This window comes from Anas platyrhynchos, chromosome 33 (assembly GCF_047663525.1).
Source record: "Anas platyrhynchos isolate ZD024472 breed Pekin duck chromosome 33, IASCAAS_PekinDuck_T2T, whole genome shotgun sequence".
NCBI classification, from domain to species: Eukaryota; Metazoa; Chordata; class Aves; order Anseriformes; family Anatidae; genus Anas; species Anas platyrhynchos.
Window position 1 is genome coordinate 9,795,776 of NC_092618.1, and position 18,083 is coordinate 9,813,858.

At 64.8% G+C, this 18,083-nt stretch overlaps 4 protein-coding genes across 4 annotated transcripts; 1 reads left to right on the forward strand and 3 right to left on the reverse strand.

Annotated features, from left to right (window-relative positions):
* Window positions 1-48: 48 nt before the first annotated feature.
* On the reverse strand, window positions 49-1,789 carry EXOSC5 (exosome component 5). Its single transcript, XM_072030026.1, is given in 7 exon segments — window positions 49-312; window positions 387-452; window positions 454-528; window positions 644-702; window positions 705-764; window positions 1,237-1,350; window positions 1,438-1,789. Coding segments are annotated over 7 exon segments (747 nt in total). The 5' UTR covers window positions 1,547-1,789.
* Window positions 1,790-1,915: 126 nt separating this feature from the next.
* Window positions 1,916-7,204, forward strand: BCKDHA (branched chain keto acid dehydrogenase E1 subunit alpha). Its single transcript, XM_072030121.1, is given in 11 exon segments — window positions 1,916-2,066; window positions 4,077-4,256; window positions 5,511-5,597; window positions 5,679-5,787; window positions 5,865-6,026; window positions 6,136-6,308; window positions 6,310-6,343; window positions 6,444-6,585; window positions 6,665-6,836; window positions 6,906-7,043; window positions 7,045-7,204. Coding segments are annotated over 11 exon segments (1,317 nt in total). The 5' UTR covers window positions 1,916-1,982; the 3' UTR covers window positions 7,081-7,204.
* Window positions 7,205-8,021: 817 nt separating this feature from the next.
* Window positions 8,022-10,727, reverse strand: DMAC2 (distal membrane arm assembly component 2). The gene is made up of 6 exons (XM_072030115.1): window positions 10,622-10,727; window positions 9,504-9,676; window positions 8,788-8,868; window positions 8,578-8,705; window positions 8,338-8,499; window positions 8,022-8,256 (listed from the first exon to the last, which is right to left on the reverse strand). The coding sequence occupies exons 1-6, from the start codon at window positions 10,637-10,639 to the stop codon at window positions 8,234-8,236; spliced, it is 585 nt and encodes a 194-aa protein (XP_071886216.1). The 5' UTR covers window positions 10,640-10,727; the 3' UTR covers window positions 8,022-8,233.
* A 4,696-nt stretch (window positions 10,728-15,423) lies between these two features.
* On the reverse strand, window positions 15,424-17,849 carry LOC140000225 (thymus-specific serine protease-like). The gene is made up of 4 exons (XM_072030027.1): window positions 17,705-17,849; window positions 16,923-17,052; window positions 15,640-15,763; window positions 15,424-15,561 (listed from the first exon to the last, which is right to left on the reverse strand). The coding sequence occupies exons 1-4, from the start codon at window positions 17,847-17,849 to the stop codon at window positions 15,424-15,426; spliced, it is 537 nt and encodes a 178-aa protein (XP_071886128.1).
* Between the last annotated feature and the right edge of the window lie 234 nt (window positions 17,850-18,083).

Genomic DNA, 18,083 nt, shown 5'->3' on the forward strand with positions numbered 1-18,083 from the left:
TGGTTGCCGCGCGCCTAGCCCCGCCCAGGAAGGTCGAGCCCGACGCAGCTAGAGGCGGCCATCTTGGGAGGGACCTCCAGTGGGCGCCGCCATCTTGGCGCCGGCAGGCCCTGGGGGCCGCCATCTTGGGGCTCGTTGCCTCACGAAGTAACGGGGCAGCAGGGGGCTGGGGGGGGGATTTTTCAACCCCCCAGCCCTAAAAAAGGGTCCCGAGCCCCTCACCTCCTCCACGGAGCAGCTGCCTCTGGTGGTGGACATCAGCACCTTCTTCTCCGTGCTGTCGATGGCAAAGGTGAGGACGGCGCGAGCCTCCTGGGGAGGAGATGGGGGGTCAGCGGGGTTGGGGTGGGGTCCCACGGCTCAGGGGGGGCCCCCCCGGGGCTCACCTGCTCCTGCCGGGTTGTGGGGTCGAGGACGATGGCGCCCTGGGCGTCGAGGGCGCAGGTGACACCCGCAGAAGAGGGCCGAGAGGGGCAGCCCCGCATCCAGCAGCCCCATGCAGGCGGCGTTCAGGCAGCAGGAGAGGAGCTGGGGTGGGGGGGGGGGTTGTCAAGGAATAGGGGGAGAGGAAAAACCAACAGAAACACCCCAAAAAACTCAGGCCCCCCCCCCCCCATCATCACCACCTGATCCCAAAGGATACGGAGCCGGCGTCGCTGAGCACCTGCAGCACGAGGGTGATGGCGGTGCGGGGGTGCAGGGCCCCAGGACCACGGCCTCGCACGTCTGCCGGAGGAGCTGCTCCCGGCTGCGCTCACCGACGCCTGCGGGAGGGATGGGGGGGGGGTTAAATGGGCCCCCTGAGCACCCCCAGACCCCTCTGAGCACCCCCAGACCCCTCTGAGCATTCCCAGAGCCCCCAAAGCCCTTCTCAGGGCTCCCCCCATTGCCCCCCCCTGCCACCTTGTGAGCCCCCTGAGCACCCCCAGACCCCTCGAGCACCCCTGGAGCCCCCTAAACCCCCAAAGCCCCCCCTCAGGGCTCCTCCCGTAACCCCCCCGTTCCTCAGGAGCCCTCTAAGCATCCCTAGATCCCTCCAAGCACCCCCAGACACCCCCCCTCGCCCCTCAGGAGCCCTCTAAGCACCCCCAGACCCCTCCGAGCACCCCCAGACCCCCCCCTCGCCCCCTCCCCGCCCCTCAGGAGCCCTCTGAGCACCCCCAGACCCCCCCTCGCCCCCCTCCCCGCCCCTCAGAGCCCGGCCCCGACCCCCCCCCCACCCCAGGCGGCCCCCACCTGGCAGCCCCACCTTGGGGCGCAGCAGCACCTCCAGCGTCGCCCTCTCGGGGCTCTCCTTTGAGCCCCGCACCTCCGCGGGGCCGTACAGCCCGGCCAGCACCGAGGTGTCACCTGCGGGAAGGGGGGCACAGAGGGGACGGCGCTGCCACCGGGCCCCGAAAAACCCCGGGGAACCCCCCCCCCCGGAGCCCCACGGACCCTGCACGAAGGCGGCGGAGCCGTCGGGCCGCGAGAGCAGGCCCTGCTCGCAGGAGAACGGCCGCAGGCAGCAGCCGGCCGCCGCCATGGCTGCGCCGCCGGGCTCCATGGCGACGCTTCCGCTTCCGGTTGTTCCGGTTCCGGTTCCTCCCCCCGGGGACACGCCCCTCGGAGGATGGCCACGCCCCTGTGTGGCCACGCCCCCATCAGTGCCCTCGCCCGGCGTCAGTAGGAGGCCACGCCCCCTCAGCGGGTGGCCACGCCCCCTCCGTACCGGGTGCAACCCTGGTCGGTGGCCACGCCCCCTATGTCCATGACCACGCCCCTATGCCCATGACCACGCCCCCTCAGCGGGTGACCACGCCCCCTCGTATAGCCGGCTGTCATAGCCCCGCCTCTATGTCTGTAGCCCCGCCCCCTCCGCGCGTGGCCACGCCCCTCCACAGCACAGTGTACCCGGCGTTGGCCACGCCCCCTCGGTGCCTGACCACGCCCCCTCGGTGCCTGACCACGCCCCGCTCGTCCAGGCCCCGCCCACCCCCAAGATGGCGGCGGCGCTGCGGGCGCTGCGGGCGCGGCTCCTGCGGGCGGCCCCGGGAGCGGGCCCCGGCCGAGGCCTCGGCACCGCCGTGAGTGGGGGGGGGGGGCGGGAGGGGGCCCCAAATCCTGTCCCCGGTGTCCCCCCGGCCCCAGACGTTGTCCCCGGGTCCCCATATGGTGTCCCGGTGTCCCCACGGCCCTGTATCTGCCCCAAATCCCCCCTCACGGCCCTAAATCCGTCCCTACAGCCCCAGATCTGTCCCCAGGGCCCTATATCCACCCCCACATCCCAACCTGCAGCCCTATATCCGTCCCCACGGCCCTATATGTGCCCCCCATGGCCCCATATCCATCCCCACGGCCCCATATCTGTCCCCCAGCCTCACGTCTGCCCCCACATCACACCCCATGACCCCATATCCGTCCCCAAATCCCACCCCATGGCCCTATATCCATCCCCACAGCCCCATATGTGCCCCCACGGCCCCATATCCGTCCCCACGGCCCCATATGTGCCCCTATGGCCCCATATCCATCCCCACGGCCCCATATCTGTCCCCACATCACACCCCATGACACTATATCCGTCCCCAAATCCCACCCCACGGCCCTATATCCGTCCCCAAATCCCACCCCACGGCCCTATATTCGTCCCCACAGCCCCATATGTGCCCCCACGGCCCTATATCCATCCCATGGCCCCATATGTGCCCCCATGGCCCTATATCCATCCCCACGGCCCTATATCTGTCCCCATATCCATCCCCACGCCCATATGTGCCCCCATGGCCCCATATCCATCCCCACGGCCCCATATCTGTCCCCACGGCCTCACATCTGCCCCCAAATCCCACCCCACTACCCTATATCCGTCCCCAAATCCCACCCCACGGCCCTATATTCGTCCCCACGGCCCCATATGTGCCCCCATGGCCCCATATCCGTCCCCACGGCCCCATATGTGCCCCCACAGCCCCATATCCATCCCCACGGCCCCATATGTGCCCCCATGGCCCTATATCCGTCCCCACGGCCCCATATGTGCCCCCACGGCCCCATATCCATCCCCACGGCCCCATATGTGCCCCCATGGCCCCATATCCATCCCCACGGCCCCATATCTGTCCCCACGGCCTCACGTCTGCCCCCACATCACACCCACTACCCTTTTCCGTCCCCAAATCCCACCCACGGCCCTATATTCGTCCCCACAGCCCCATATGTGCCCCATGGCCCGTATGTGCCCCACGGACCCATATCCATCCCCACGGCCCCATATGTGTCCCCATGGCATCACGTCTGCCCTAAATCCCCCCCACTACCCTATATCCGTCCCCAAATCCCACCCCACAGCCCTATATCCATCCCCACGGCCCTAAATCTGTTCCCATGGCCCTATATCCGTCCCCCCGGCCCCATATGTGCCCCCATGGCCCCATATCCATCCCCACGGCCCCATATCTGTCCCCACATCACACCCCATGGCCCTATATCTGCCCCCAAATCCCCCCTCACAGCCCTAAATCCGTCCCTACAGCCCCAGATCTGTCCCCATGGCCCTATATCCACCCCCACATCCCACCCTCCCAGCCTATATTCGTCCCCACAGGCCCCATATCTGTCCCCACAGCCTCATGTCTGCCCCCACATCACACCCCACAACACTATATCCGTCCCCAAATCCCACCCCACGGCCCTATATTCGTCCCCCACAGCCCCATATGTGCCCCCACGGCCCTATATCCGTCCCCACGGCCCTATATCTGTCCCCACGGCCCCATATCCGTCCCCACGGCCCCATATGTGTCCCCATGGCCCTATATCCGTCCCCATGGCCCCATATGTGTCCCCACGGCCCCATATCTGTCCCCACAGCCCCATAATTGACCCCATATCCACCCCCACAACCCTATATCTTCCCCCCGGCCCCACACCCCCTCGGCCCCATAACCCCCCGCCCTCCCCGACCATTGGCCACGCAGGGGGGTGTGACGGGGCGGGAGGCACCGGGGCCCTTTCGGGGGGGGGGATTTCGGGGTTTTGGGACACGCTTTTGGGACAATGGGGGTGACACGGGGGGGGGTCCCGGCACCCCGCAGCGGGGTCCGCGGGCGCAGCAGGAGTTCCCGAGCCCCGAGGAGAAGCCGCAGTTCCCCGGGGCCTCGGCCGAATTCGCCGAGCGCCTGGAGTTCATCCAGCCCAACGTCATTTCGGGCATCCCCGTCTACCGCGTGATGGATCGCCAGGGCCACATCCTCAACCCCCACGAGGACCCCCAGGTGAGCCCCCCCCCGACCCCAAAAAGGTTCTGCCGGACACGCAGAGGGGCAGCCCGAAGGGGTGATGGGGTTGGGGGGGGCGCTGAGGGGGTGGGGAAGCCTAAATGTTTGGGGAATCCTAAATGTTTGGGAAACCCTAAATGTTTGGGGAACCCTAAATGTTTGGGAAACCCTAAATGTTTGGGGAATCCTAAATGCTTGGGAAACCCTAAATATATAGGGCACCCTAAATATGTGGGGAATCCTAAATGTTTGGGGAACCCTAAATGTTTGGGGAATCCTAAATGCTTGGGAAACCCTAATGTTTGGGGAATCCTAAATGTTTGGGAAACCCTAAATGTTTGGGGAATCCTAAGTGCTTGGGAAACCCTAAATGTTTGGGAAACCCTAAATATGTGGGGGACCCTAAATGTTTGGGAAACCCTAAATGTTGGGGAACCCTAAATATATGGGGCACCCTAAATATGTGGGGAACCCTAAATGTTTGGGGAATCCTAAATGTTTGGGAAACCCTAAATATATGGGGCACCCTAAATGTGTGGGGGCACCCCAAAACGGGGGTATCCCAAATATATATAGGGGCACCCTAAATGTGTGGGGGCACCCTAAATATTTGGGGCACCCCAAACACATGGGGACAGTGCTGGGGGACCCTAAATACATGGGGTACCCCAAATACATAGGGGCACCCTAAATGTGTGGGGTACCCCAAATGTGTGGGGGCACCCCAAATATATAGGGGTACCCCAAACAACAGGGGCACCCTAAATGCGTGGGGGCACCCTGAACATATGGGTACCCCAAATATATGGGGGCACCCAAACCTGCAATGTTTACATATAGGACACCCCAAACGTGCAATTTTGTGTGCGTGACCCCCAAAAATGCAATGTTCAGGCACACAGCACCCCAAAAATGCTGTGTTTGTGTATAGGACACCCAAACGTGCAATGTTTGTGTGTGTGACCCCAAAATGCAAAGTTCAGGCACACAGCACCCCAAAAATGCCATGTTTGTGTCTAGGACACCCCAAAAACGCCATGCCCAGGCACACAGCACCCCAAAAATGCCACGTTTGGTATGGGACACCCCAAAAATGCAGGATGTGACCCCAAATACAGAAGGTCTGGGCACACAGCACCCCAAATAAGCAGGATGTGACCCCAACCACCCGTGCCCACCCACCCAGCACCCCCAAATGCCACCTCATCCTTGCGACACCCCAAAAATGCCCCCCCCGGGTCCCCCCACCAGCTGCCCAAGGAGCTGGTGCTGAAGCTCTACAAGACCATGACGCTGCTCAACACCATGGACCGCATCCTCTACGAGTCCCAGCGGCAGGTAGGGGGGGCAAAAAAGGGGTGCTGGGGAGGGGGAGACCCGCAAAAGGACCCCCCCACCCCATATTTTGTCCCCCCCCAGGGCCGCATCTCCTTCTACATGACCAACTACGGCGAGGAGGGGACGCACGTGGGCAGCGCGGCCGCGCTGGACGACACCGACCTGGTTTTCGGGCAGTACCGGGAGGCCGGTGAGCCCCAAAACGGGCAAAAAGGGGGGTCCTTTGTGGGGTTAACCCCCCTAAATCACTCCGTGCCCCCCCAAAAAGCGTGCTGATGTACCGGGGCTACCCCTTGGACCTCTTCATGGCGCAGTGCTACGGCAACAGCAGCGACCCCGGGAAGGGCCGCCAGATGCCCGTGCACTACGGCTGCCGCGAGCGCCACTTCGTCACCATCTCCTCCCCCTGGCCACCCAAATTCCACAAGGGTGACCCCCCCCAAACCCCCCCACGCACCCCCTAATTCCCTCCTCGGACCCCTTTAACCCCCCTTTTCCCCCCTCTCACCCCCCCTTTTTCCCCCCCTCTCCCCTGCAGCCGTGGGGGCCGCCTACGCCATCAAGCGCGCCGACGCCAACCGGGCGGTCATCTGCTATTTTGGGGAGGGGGCGGCCAGCGAGGGGGACGCCCACGCCGGCTTCAATTTCGCCGCCACCCTCGAGTGCCCCATCGTCTTCTTCTGCCGCAACAACGGCTACGCCATCTCCACCCCCCACCTCCGAGCAGTACCGCGGCGACGGCATCGGTAAGACCGAGGGATGAAGATGAGTCGCGGGGGGCGAAGAAGAGGAGGGTCGGGGGGGGGATTTGGGGGTGCCGTGCCCACCCCCTGCCCGTCCCCGCAGCCGCTCGGGGTCCCGGTTACGGGCTGCTGTCGATCCGGGTGGATGGCAACGACGTTTTTGCCGTCTACAACGCCACCAAGGAGGCGCGGCGGCGCGCCGTGGCGGAGAACCAGCCCTTCCTCATCGAGGCCATGACCTACCGGTGAGCCGCGGTGAATAAAATCAACGAAATCACCCCCAAAACGACCTTTTTTAATATTTTTTTTTCTCTTTCCGTGAAGCATCGGGCACCACAGCACCAGCGACGACAGCTCGGCGTACCGCTCGGTGGACGAGGTGAATTACTGGGACAAGCAGGACCACCCCATCTCCCGCCTGCGCCACCACATGCTGAACCGCGGCTGGTGGGACGACGAGCAGGAAAAAGCCTGGAGGAAAAGCTCCCGGAGGAAGGTGAGAGCAGAGACACCGGGGGGGGCACACGGAGAGCCCCCCCGGGTTGATTTGAAGCCCCTCGTGCAGGTGATGGAGGCGTTTGAGCAGGCGGAGCGCAAGCCCAAGCCCAGCCCGCAGCAGCACCTCTTCTCCGACGTGTACCGCGAGATGCCCCCCCACCTGAAAAAGCAGAGGGCGGCCCTGGAGCGGCACCTGCAGCACTACGGGGGAGCACTACCCCCTGGAGCACTTTGAGAAGTGACCCCCCCCCGCGGGGACACGGCTTGAGGACCCCCCCACGGCACCCCCAGAACCCCCCAGATTGAGCTCAGGGCGCTGGGGGGGGTCGGTGGGGGGAATAAATGGGGCCGCGCGCCCGGCCTGGCTGCTCGGCGCGTGGTGGAGGAAGGGTTTGGGGGGGGTGTAACCTCCTGGGGGGGGGGGGAAAAAAAAACTTTGGAGATGGTAAAAACCTCCCTGGGGGGGGAATAACCCCTTGGAGGGGGGCAATAACCCCTTTGGAAGGGGCAATAACCTCCCTGGGGGGGAAAATAATGAAATAACCCCGTTAGAGGGGCCAAAAAACTCCCCGGGGGGGCAATAATCTTCACTGGGGGGGTTCTTAAACCCCTTCAGGGGGATTTAACCCCCTTTGTGAGTGGCTTAGCCCCCTTTCGGGGTGGATTTCACCCCTTTTTGGGGAGGTTTGACCTCCCTGGGGGGCAAAAACCCCTTGGGGGGTGGAATAACCTCCCGGGGGAGGGCAATAACCTCCCTGGGGGGGGGATTTAACCCCCTTTGGGGGGGGTTTAACCCCTTTAGGGGGATTTAATGCCCACTGGGGGGGGGGCAATAACCCCCTTGAGAGGGATTTAACCCCTTTTTGGGGTGGCTTAACCCCCTTTGGGGGGCAATAACCCCCTTTGGGGGGGATTTTACCCCCTTTTTAGGGAATTTAACCCCCTTTGCGGGGAGACTTAAGCTCCCGGGGGGGGGGCAATAATTTTGGGGGGGGATTTAACCCCCTTTTGGGGGGATTTCCCCCTCCTGGAGAGGAACTGGGGGCAATTAACTCCTCCTGGAGGGCAATAAACACCCTGGGGGCTGAAATCACCCCCGGGGGGGCAGAAACCAACCCCTGGGGGGGGCAAATTCACCCCCAACCCTACCTGGAGGGACGGGAGCAGCAGCAAACCCCAAACCCTCGGCCGGGGCAGCGCCCGCGGTGCTTTTAATACCCCCGAGGGTCCGCAGGCAGCCCCCCAGCATCACTGGGGGGGGGTCCACGTGCTCAGGGGGGCTCCCCTCGCTCGGGGGGGGGCCCCCATCCACCTCCATCCCCAGCACCTGGCAGTGGGGCAGCATCTCCTCCAGCAGGATGCGAACCAGCCCCGGGCTGGGCACGGCCACGCCGCTCACGTCCAAACGCCGCAGATTCCTTTAGGGGGGAGACACAAAAAGTGGGTGCCACGCTTTGAGGGGGGGGCAAATCTTTTTGGGGGGGGTTCAGGGGACTCACTGGAGGTGGTGCAGCGTGGCCAGGCCCTCTCGGTGACACGGGGACAGCGTGCCACCGCCAGCTCCAGCAAGGAGCCCTGGAAGACGTGCAGCCGCCCCAGCACCCAGTCGTCCACGTGGGGACACCCGCTGAGGTCCAGGTGCTGCAGCTCCCTCAGTTGCACTGCGGGGGGGACAAAATCATCCCGGGGGGGTCCCCGAGGTGCTGGGGGGGTTGTAAATTAAGGGGGGGGGGGCTCACCGAGGTTGTCCAAGCCGTCGTAGGTGAGCTGGGAGCCGCTGAGGTCCACGGCCACCACGGGGACGTTGCGGAGCTGCAGCAGCTCGGGGCGCCAGCGGCCGCGCACCCAAAGGTCCCGGTCCTTAAATCTTTGCGGGGGGGGCACCGTCAGGGTGGCGAGGGGGGGGCGCGGAGATAAAAAAAGGGGGGGGAAATAAAGGGGGGGCTCACCTGACCCCCCCGCCGCACAATAAGGTAAAGGCAGCGGCCGCCAGGTTGTCCCCGTAGCGCTCCCGGGTCAGCCCGTAGTACCTGGGGGGGGGCACCGGGGGGGTTTTTTGGGGGGTTGGGGGGGGGTAGTGCAAAGGGGGGGGGCACCCCCACACAGCCCCTCTGGTCACAGCTCATTATGGGGGGGGGATTAGGCCTCTTTGTTTGCGCCCCCCCCGATTACGGGGGGGGTGAGGTGGGGACCCCCAACTTGTCCCCTCTGCACCCCATAAAATGGGGGGGGGAAATCAACCCTTTTATTGCCCCCCCCCCAAATTACAGGGGCAGATTCCAGCCCTCTAACCTGCACCCCATAAAATGGGGGGGCACAAATCAAAACTTTTATTGCCCCCCCCCCTCAAATTACAGGGGCAGATTCTAGCCCTCTACCCCCACCCCATAAAGCAGGGGGGGCCCAAACCAGCCCCATAAAATGGGGGGGGCACAAATCAACCCCATAAAATGGGGGGGGCACAAATCAACCCTTCCCCCCCCCCAAAAACAAAAAAGCACAGAGGGACTCCCTTTACCCCCCCCTTACCCATCTGGGAGCCCCATTTCCACCCTCCCTCCCCCCAAATTCCCCCCCCAGCCCCTCCTCACCCCCCCAGCCCCCTCCTCACCCCTCATTGCCCCCCCCCACCCCCTTATTGCCCCCCCCCCCGGCCCCCACTCACGCGTTTTTCCTCCTCAGCCGCCGGCTCCGCAGCCGCTGGGCCCAGGCGGCCGCCGCCCCCCCCCCCCAGCACCACTGCCCCAGGCTCTGCAGCGCCCCCCAGGCAGAGGCGCCCCGGCACAACGAGGGGGGGGGCACCGGCACCCGGCCCCCCCCCCCCCGGCCCCCCAAAACCTGCGGGAGAGAGTGGCGGCGTCAGCAGCCCTGGCCACAAAGCCCTGGACCCCCTCCTTGACCCCCCCCAGCCCCCAAATCCCCCCTTTTACCCCATTTCCCCCCTCCTGTCCCCCCCTTGTCCCCCCAGCCCCAACACCCCATTTTACCTCATTTTACCCCATCTCCCCCTCCTTGTCCCCCCCCAGCCCCCAAATCCCCCATTTCACCCCTATTTCCCCCTCCTTGTCCCCCCCAAACCCCCCATATTTTACCCCATTTCCCCCCTTGTCCCCCCCCAGCCCCCAAATCCCTCATTTTACCCCCAATTCTCCCCCCAGCCCCCAAATCCCCCCTTTTACCCCCATTCCCCCCCTTGCCCCCCCCAGCCCCCAAATCCCTCATTTTACCCCCAATTCCCCCCCCAGCCCCCAAATCCCCCCTTTTACCCCCCATTCCCCCCCTTGCCCCCCCCCCCAGCCCCAAACCCCCCATTTTACCCCCCATTTCTCCCCTGTCCCCCCCCAATCCCTCCCTGTCCCCATTTTTGGTCCCCCCCCCAATCCCCAACCCCCTTCTGCCCCCCCAAATCCCCTCATAACGTCCCCCCCCGGCCCCAGACCCCCAATTCCCTCCCCCAGCCCCATCCTTGCCCCCCAACCCCCCCCAAACCTCCCCAAATCCCCCCAAACCTCCCCAAATGCCCCCAAACCCCCCCAATTCCCCTCACACCGCCCCAGCCCCATTTCCCCCTCACCCCCCCCCCCAGGCCAGGCCCCGCTTTAGGCCCCTGCAGCCCCCCCCCCCCCCCCCCTTTTTTTCCGCCCTCCCCCGCCCGTTTGAAGAAGAGGCAGCCCCAGCCACGCGGGGGAGGCGCGTCTCGTTTTAATTAAGCACGAATTAATTAATTAATTAAGCACAAATTAACCGCCCCCCCCCCCCCCCCCCGCCCCGGGCAGCACCCACCGCCCTCAGCGCCGCCATCTTGTCCGCGGCGGGGGCACCGCGCACTGCGCATGCGCCGCCTGGCCCCGCCCACGCACCCTCATGGCCACGCCCACGCGCCCTTGGCCACGCCCACAGCCCCGTTAGACCCGCCCACCAGGCGGAGCGACACGTGCGCGAAGCCACGCCCCTATGAGTGAGGCCACGCCCCCTCCTCGCTAGGCCACGCCCCCTGGAGGGATCTCCCCCGGGGGAGGGGGAGGGAGTTGAGGGGGGGGGAGTTTGGGGGGGGGATGGGGGGGGAGGGGGACACCCAGGGCTCCCTTGGGGGTGCAGGGAGGGCCCCCCCTCCATGTGGGGGTCCTGGGGGGGATCGGAGGAGGTTTTGGGGGGGGCCTGGGGGGTCTGGGGGGGTCTGGAGGGGTCTGGGGGGGTCCTGAGGGATGTGGGGGGGGCTGAAGAGGGCTGGGGAGGGGTCCTGGGGGGTGGGGGGGGGGCTGGGGGAGCCTGGGGTGCATCCTGGGGATGTGGGGGGGTCTGGGGGGGGTCCTGGGGGATACTGGGGTGGGGGGGGTTCTGGGGGGGTCCAGGACCCCCATTTTGAGGAACTGGGGGCCGTGAGGGTGTGGGGGAGCACACAGCAAGGGGGTGGGCACACAGTGGGGGGGGGACACACAGCATGGGGGGTCTAGGGAGGAGGGGGGGGACGGGACCCCTGGGTCCCGTTCCCCCCCTGGGCCCCCCCAGCCCACTGCGGGGCTCCGGGGGGGTCAACAGGCCGCCAGGTGGGCTGCGATGCGCTGCAATGGGAACATGGGGGGGGGCATCAGTACTAGCCCCCCCATGTGTCCTGTGCCCCCTCCCGTGTCCCCCCCCCGTCCCCGCTCACCTGGCGGGCAGCCGTCAGTGCTGGGGGGTCCCCGGGCCGGGGGGGGGCCATGTCCGCACAGTGCGAGGCCCCCGCGATCAGCACCCCCCGGCGGCCCCCCCCAGCGCTCAGCACGTGCCAGGGGTCCAGGGCGCCTGCAGGGGGGGGTCAATGAGGGGGGGGCACCCAGACAGGGCCACCAGGCACCGTGCAAGGCCATTGTGCAACGTGCAAGACCACCGTGCACACTGCTGCCATGCAGCATGCACCGTGCAAGGTCACTGTGCTCCTGTGCAGCATGGTGTGCTGCCGTGCACCATGCACTATGCGTGTGCAAGGCCACCGTGCCACCGTGCAAGGTGCAAGGCCATGCACTGTGCTGCATCGTGCAGTGCTGTGCTACGCCGTGCTGTGCAATGCCGTGCTGCACCGTGCTGCACCATGCAATGTCATGCAATGCCGTGCTGCACCATGCAGTGCCATGCAGTGTTGTGCTGCACTGTGCAATGCCATGCTGCACTTTGCAGTGTCGTGCAATGTTCTGCAGCACCATGTCATGCTGCACCGTGCAATGCCATGCTCCACTGTGCCATGCCATGCAATGTCGTGCTGCACCAGGCCGTGCCATGCTGCACTGTGCCATGTCGTGCTGCACCATGCAGTGCCATGGAATATTGTTCTGCATTGTGCAATGTTGTGCTGTGCCATGCCATGCCATGCAGCACTGTGCAATGCCATGCAAAGTTGTGCCACACTGTGCAATGCTGTGCTGTGCCATGCAATGTTGTGCTGCACCATGCCATGCTATGCTGCACAGTGCAATGCCATCCTGCTCCATGCCATGCCATCCAATGCTGTGCTGCACCATGCAATGCTGTGCTGCACTGTGCCATGCCGCATTGCAGAATGCAATGCCATGCCGTGCCATGCTGCACCATGCAATGCCATGCAATGTTGTACCACACCGTGCAATGCTAAGGTGCACCATGCAATGTTGTGCTGCCCTGTGCAAACCCGTGCTGCACTGTGCAATGCCATCCTGCCCTGTGCCATGCCATCCAATGCTGTGCTGCACGATGCAATGCTGCGCTGCACCGTGCCATGCTGCGTTGCACGATGCAATGCCGTGCCGTGCCGTGCTGCACCGTGCAATGCCATGCAATGTTGTGCTGCACTGTGCAATGCCATGCTGCTCCGTGCCATGTCATGCTGCACTGTGCCATGTCGTGCTGCACCATGCAATGTCATGCAATGTTGTGCTGCTCCGTGCAATGCCGTGCTGCACTGTGCCATGCCCTGTTGCACCGTGCAATGCCATGCAATGCCATGCAATGCCGTGCAATGCTGTGCAATGCCATGCAATGCCGTGCAGCTCCGTTCCGTGCCGTGCCGCACCATTGACGAAGAGGAGCCGCGGGGCCTGGATGCGTGCGGCCCCGTAGAAGCCGTTGGTGTTGGCAGCAGCCTCCCACACCCGCGCCGGGGCGATGCCGAAGGCAGCAGAGCAGAGGCTGAGCTGCGCCCGCAGCGTCTGGAAGCGGGAGAAGGGGCAAGCAGCATCCTCGCAGCTGGGTCTGGGGGGCCGGGGGTCACTGGGGGGGTCCAGGAGCCCCCAGCCCCCCTCCCCAGCCCCCCCCGTGCTCACAGAAGCCAAACTCGGTGCAGGTTTGGAAGAGCCAGGCCCGGCTGCCGCCCGCGCTCCCCGGGCCCCGCAGCTCCCGCAGCAGCGCCCGGCGGGAACTGGGGGTGCACGGCTGCCCCCCCCGGCGCAGGAAGGCCTGGGGGGGGTTAGGGCACCCCGATGGCACCGTGCTGAGCCGGGCAGCGGGGTGCAATGGGGTGCAGGGGGGTGTAAGGGGTGCAGGGGGTGCAGAGGGTGCAGTGGGGTACATGGGGTGCAAGGGGGTGCAATGGGGTGCAGCAGGGTGCAAGGGGTGCAGTGGGGTAGAATGGGGTGCAGGGGGTGCAGTGGGGTGCAGAGGGGTGTAAGGGGGTGCAGGGGGGTGCATAGGGCGCAGGGGGGTGTAAGGGGGTGCAAGGGGTGCAGGGGGGTGCAATGGGGCCCAAGGGGGTACAATGGGGTGCAATGGGATGGGGTGCAACTGGGTGCAAGGGGATGCAATGGGGTGCAATGGGGTGTAAGGGGGTATAATGGGGTGCAAGGGAACCAGTGGGGTGCAGGGGGGCACAGTGGGGTGTAAGGGGGTGTCAGGGGGCTTAACGGGGTGCAATGGGGTGTAATAGGAGGGGGTGCAAGGGGGCCCAAGGGGGTGCAATGGGATGGGGTGCAATTGGGTGCAAGGGGATGCAATGGGGTATAACGGGGTTTAAGGGGGTACAGGGGGGTGTAAGGGAGCATAAGGGGGTGCAAGGGAAACAGCGGGGTGCAGGGGGGCACAGTGGGGTGTAAGGGGGTGTCAGGGGGCTTAAGGGGGTGCAGTGGGGTGCAATGGAGTGCAATGGGGTGCAATGGGATGGGGTGCAAGGGGGTGCAAAAGGGGGCACAGTGGGGTGAAGCAGACCACGAGGGGTGCACCCGAAAGCACTAGGAAGGCGCCACGGGGTCCGGGGGGATATAGGGGATATGGGGGGGGGGGGCACCTTGACCACGGCCCCCAGCCTGCGGTAGGGCGAGCCGCGGCGCCCGTCGGTCATGGCGCGGCACAGGGCGGCCACCGAGGCGGGGGGCAGGAGCCCGTTGTACTGCACCGTGCCCCCCACCACGTCGGCCACGTTCTCGGCCAGCAGCGCGCGGTCACCGGGCTCCCGGGGGGGGTGGCAGCAGGACATGGCCCCCGTCACCTCCGCCAGCCGCCGGCCCCGAAGCCGCGCGTCCAAAGCCCCAAAAGCAGCGCTCACCGCCGCCAGGCACTGCGGGGGCACGGGGAGGGGGGGTGCTGTCCCCAAGTCATGACCCCCTAATTTTGTCCCCAAATCCTGCCCCCAAGCCCTGACCCCTAATCTTGTCCCCAAATCCTGTTCCCAAGCTCTGTTCCCTAATCATGTCCCTAACCCTATCCCCAAGACCTGTCCCCTAATCTTGTCCCAAAACCCTGTCCCCAAGCCCTGTCCCCTAACCTTGTCCCCCAACCCTGTCCCCTAACCCTGTCCCTAAACCCTGACCCCAAACCCTGTCCCCAAACCCTGTCCCCTAACCCTGACCCCAGCCCCTCCAGGACCCACCTCTGGGGATCCCCCCACTTCAGGGCTGGAGAGGGCGACGGAGACCACCTACAGGTGGGCAACAAAGGGTTAATGGGGTCAGGATTGGGGGGTTTGGGGTTAGAACCCATTTTAGGGTTGAAGTTTGGGGCAGATTTTGGGGTTTAGGGTCAGGATTTGGGGTCTTTGAGGTCAGATTGGGGTCTTTGGGGTCAGATTTGGGGGTTTGAAGTCAGATTTGGGGTCTTTGGGGTCAGGATTTGTGGTCTTTGGGGTCAGGATTTGGGGTTTGGGGGTGAGATTTCAGGGCTTGGGGTCAGGATTGGGGTTTTTGGGGTCAGATTTGGGTGTTTGGGGTCAGATTTGGGTCTTTGGGGTCAGAATTTGAGTCTTTGGGGTCAGAATTTGGTGTCTTTGGGGTCAGATTTTAGGGTTTGGGGTTAGGATTTGGAGTCTTTGGGGTCAGATTTGGGGACTTGGAGTCAGGATTGGGGTCTTTGGGGTCAGATTTGAGTCTTTGGGGTCAGGATTTGGGGTCTTTGGGGTCAGATTTGGGGGCTTGGGGTCAGGATTTGGGTCTTTGGGGTCAGATTTGGGGTTTAGGGTCAGGATTTGGGGTCTTTGGGGTCAGATTTTGGGGTTTAGGGTCAGGATTTGGGTCTTTGGGGTCAGATTTGGGGACTTGGGGTCAGGATTGGGGTCTTTGGGGTCAGATTTGGGTCTTTGGGGTCAGAATTTGGTGTCTTTGGTGTCAGATTTTAGGGTTTGGGGTCAGGATTTGGAGTCTTTGGGGTCAGATTTGGGTCTTTGGGGTCAGATTTGGTGTCTTTGGGGTCAGGATTTGGGCTCTCACACGATTGTATCCCGCGAAGTCAACCTGAGCCCGGACGGGCGCGGACGACGCCACGGCCGCCGACACCAAGTGGGGAAACTGAGGCAGGGGAAAGCGTTGGGGGGGGGGGGGACACGGGGTGACCCGACCCCCCCCGGCGGGGTGGGGGGCACCCACCTTGAGGCGCGCCCAGGCGGCGAGGGCGCCCGCGTAGGACCCCCCAAACGCCACCCAGGTGTGGTTGGGGCTCAGCCCCCAGGCGCGGGTGACGTGGAGGTGGAAGGAGGCCAGGTCGGCCAGGCTGGGGGGGGACAGAGGGGACAGAGGGGGGGCAGAGAGGGGACAGAGAGGGGACAATGAGGGGACACCAAGGGGACACCAAGGGGGCAGTGAAGGGATACCTAGGGGACACCCAGGGGTCACCCATGGGACATGAAGGGGTCACCCAGGGGACAGTGAGGGGACACCCAGGGGACATGAATGGGACACCCAGAGGACACCCAAGGGTCACCCAGGGGACACCCAGGGGACACCCAGGGGTCATGAAGGGGACACCCAGGGGACACCCAGGTGTCACCCAGGGGTCACCCAGGGGACACATAGGGGACATGAAGGGGACACCCAGGGGACACCCAGATGACACCCAGGGGTCATGAATGGGACACCCAGGGGACACCCAGGGGTCACCAAGATGAGACCCAGGGGACATGAAGGGGACACCCAGGGCACAGTGAGGGGACACACAGGGGTCACCCAAGGGACACCCAGGGGACACCCAGGGGTCGTGAAGGGGACACCCAGGGGTCACCCAGGGGACACTCAGGGGACACCCAAGGGACTTGAAGGGGACACCAAGATGACACCCAGGGGACATGAATGGGACACCAGGGGACACCCAGGGACACCCAGGGGACACCCAGGGGTCATGAAGGGGACACCCAGGGGTCACCCAGGGGTCACCCAGGGACACCCAGGGGTCACCCAGGGGACACCCAGGGGACACTCAGGGGACACCCAAGGGACTTGAAGGGGACACCAAGATGACACCCAGGGGACATGAATGGGACACCCAAGGGACACCCAGGGGACACCCAGGGCACAGTGAGGGGACACCCAAGGGACACCCAGGGGACACCCAGGGGACACCAAGATGACACCCAGGGGACACCCAGGGGTCATGAAGGGGACACCCAGGGGACACCCAGGTGTCACCCAGGGGTCACCCAGGGGTCACCCAGGGGACACCCAGGGACACCCAGGGGACACCCAGGGGTCACCCAGGGGACACCCAGGGGCACCCAAGGGACACCCAAGGGACACCCAGGGGACACCCAGGGACACCCAGGGGACACCCAGGGGCACCCAAGGGACACCCAAGGGACACCCAGGGGTCACCCAGGGGACACCCAGGGACACCCAGGGGACACCCAGGGGACACGGCCCAGCAGCCCCCCGCTCACGCCTGCTGGCTGGAGAGGAAGCGCAGCTCGGCCCCCCCTGACCCCCCCGGTCCCCGGCTGTCCCCGTAGAAGCGGTGCTCCAGGGCCAGCAGCAGGGCCCCGTGCTGCCGGGCCAGCTCCACCACGTGGCCTGGGGACAGGGGACGGGGACAGGGACAGGGACAGGGACATCCTCGTCCCCATCCCCACCACAATCCCACCCCCAAATCCCTTCCCATTCCATCTCCATACCCCCCAAATCCCATCCCATCCCACCCCATCCCCACCCCAATGCCACCCTAAATCCTTTCCCAAATCCCATCCCAATCCCATCCCCATCTCAATCCCATCCCAATCCCATCCCCACCCCAATCCCAAATCCCAATCCCAAATCACATGCCATCCCAATCCCAAACCCCATCCCCATCCCAAATCCCATCCCCATCTCCATCCCCATCTCTATCCCAAATCCCATCCCAAATCCCATCCCCATCCAATCCCAATCCCATCCCAATCCCAATCCCACCCCAATCCCAATCCCATCCCAAATCTCACCCCCATCCCAAATCCCATCCCCATCCAATCCCAAATCCCATCCCAAATCCCATCCCATCCCCATCTCCATCCCAAATCCCATCCCCATCCAATCCCACCCCAATCCCAATCCCATCCCAAATCCCACCCCCACCCCAATCCCATCCCCACCCCAATCCCATCCCCATCCCAATCCCAAATCCCAATCCCAATCCCATCCGAACCCCATCCCCAATCCCATCCCATTTCATCCCAGTCCCACCCCTTACCCCCCCGCAGCACCCGGGGGCTCAGGGCGCTCTCCCCCCCCACCACGAGGAACACGGGGCCAGCCGGGCAATCCCAAAACTCCTCATTGATCCAAAACCTCTGCGGGACATTGGGGGGGGCGTCCAGGGGTGGGGGGGGGCACATGCGTGTGCACCCCATGCCCCCCCCCCCAACCCCCCCCGGCCCCATGTCCCTACCTGGGTGAGGACGCGGCCCTCCAGGGGGTCGAAGTGGTCGAGGGGCTGCTGCAGGGACCCCCCCACGGGGGTCCCCCCCCCGACCCCCCCCGGCCCCCACAGCGCCCGCAGCGCCTGCACCCGCAGCAGCTCCCGGTTGTGTCCTGGGGGAGAGGGGGCGGCGAGGGTCACCCCCCCCCAG

What these genes read in the sequence shown, in the direction of transcription:
- DMAC2 (XM_072030115.1), bottom strand. An exon ending in CGACGGCTTGGACAACCTCG is followed by an intron (nt 8,500 to 8,577) that starts GTGAGCCCCCCC and finishes TCCCCCCCGCAG; the next exon opens with TGCAACTGAGGGAGCTGCAG. An exon ending in GCCACGCTGCACCACCTCCA is followed by an intron (nt 8,257 to 8,337) that starts GTGAGTCCCCTG and finishes TCCCCCCTAAAG; the next exon opens with GAATCTGCGGCGTTTGGACG.
- LOC140000225 (XM_072030027.1), bottom strand. Translation starts at nt 17,849, where the DNA reads ATGTGCCCCCCCCCACCCCTGGACGCCCCCCCCAATGTCCCGCAGAGG. An exon ending in CCCCCGGGTGCTGCGGGGGG is followed by an intron (nt 17,053 to 17,704) that starts GTAAGGGGTGGG and finishes CCCTGTCCCCAG; the next exon opens with GCCACGTGGTGGAGCTGGCC. An exon ending in TTCCTCTCCAGCCAGCAGGC is followed by an intron (nt 15,764 to 16,922) that starts GTGAGCGGGGGG and finishes GTCCCCCCCCAG; the next exon opens with CCTGGCCGACCTGGCCTCCT.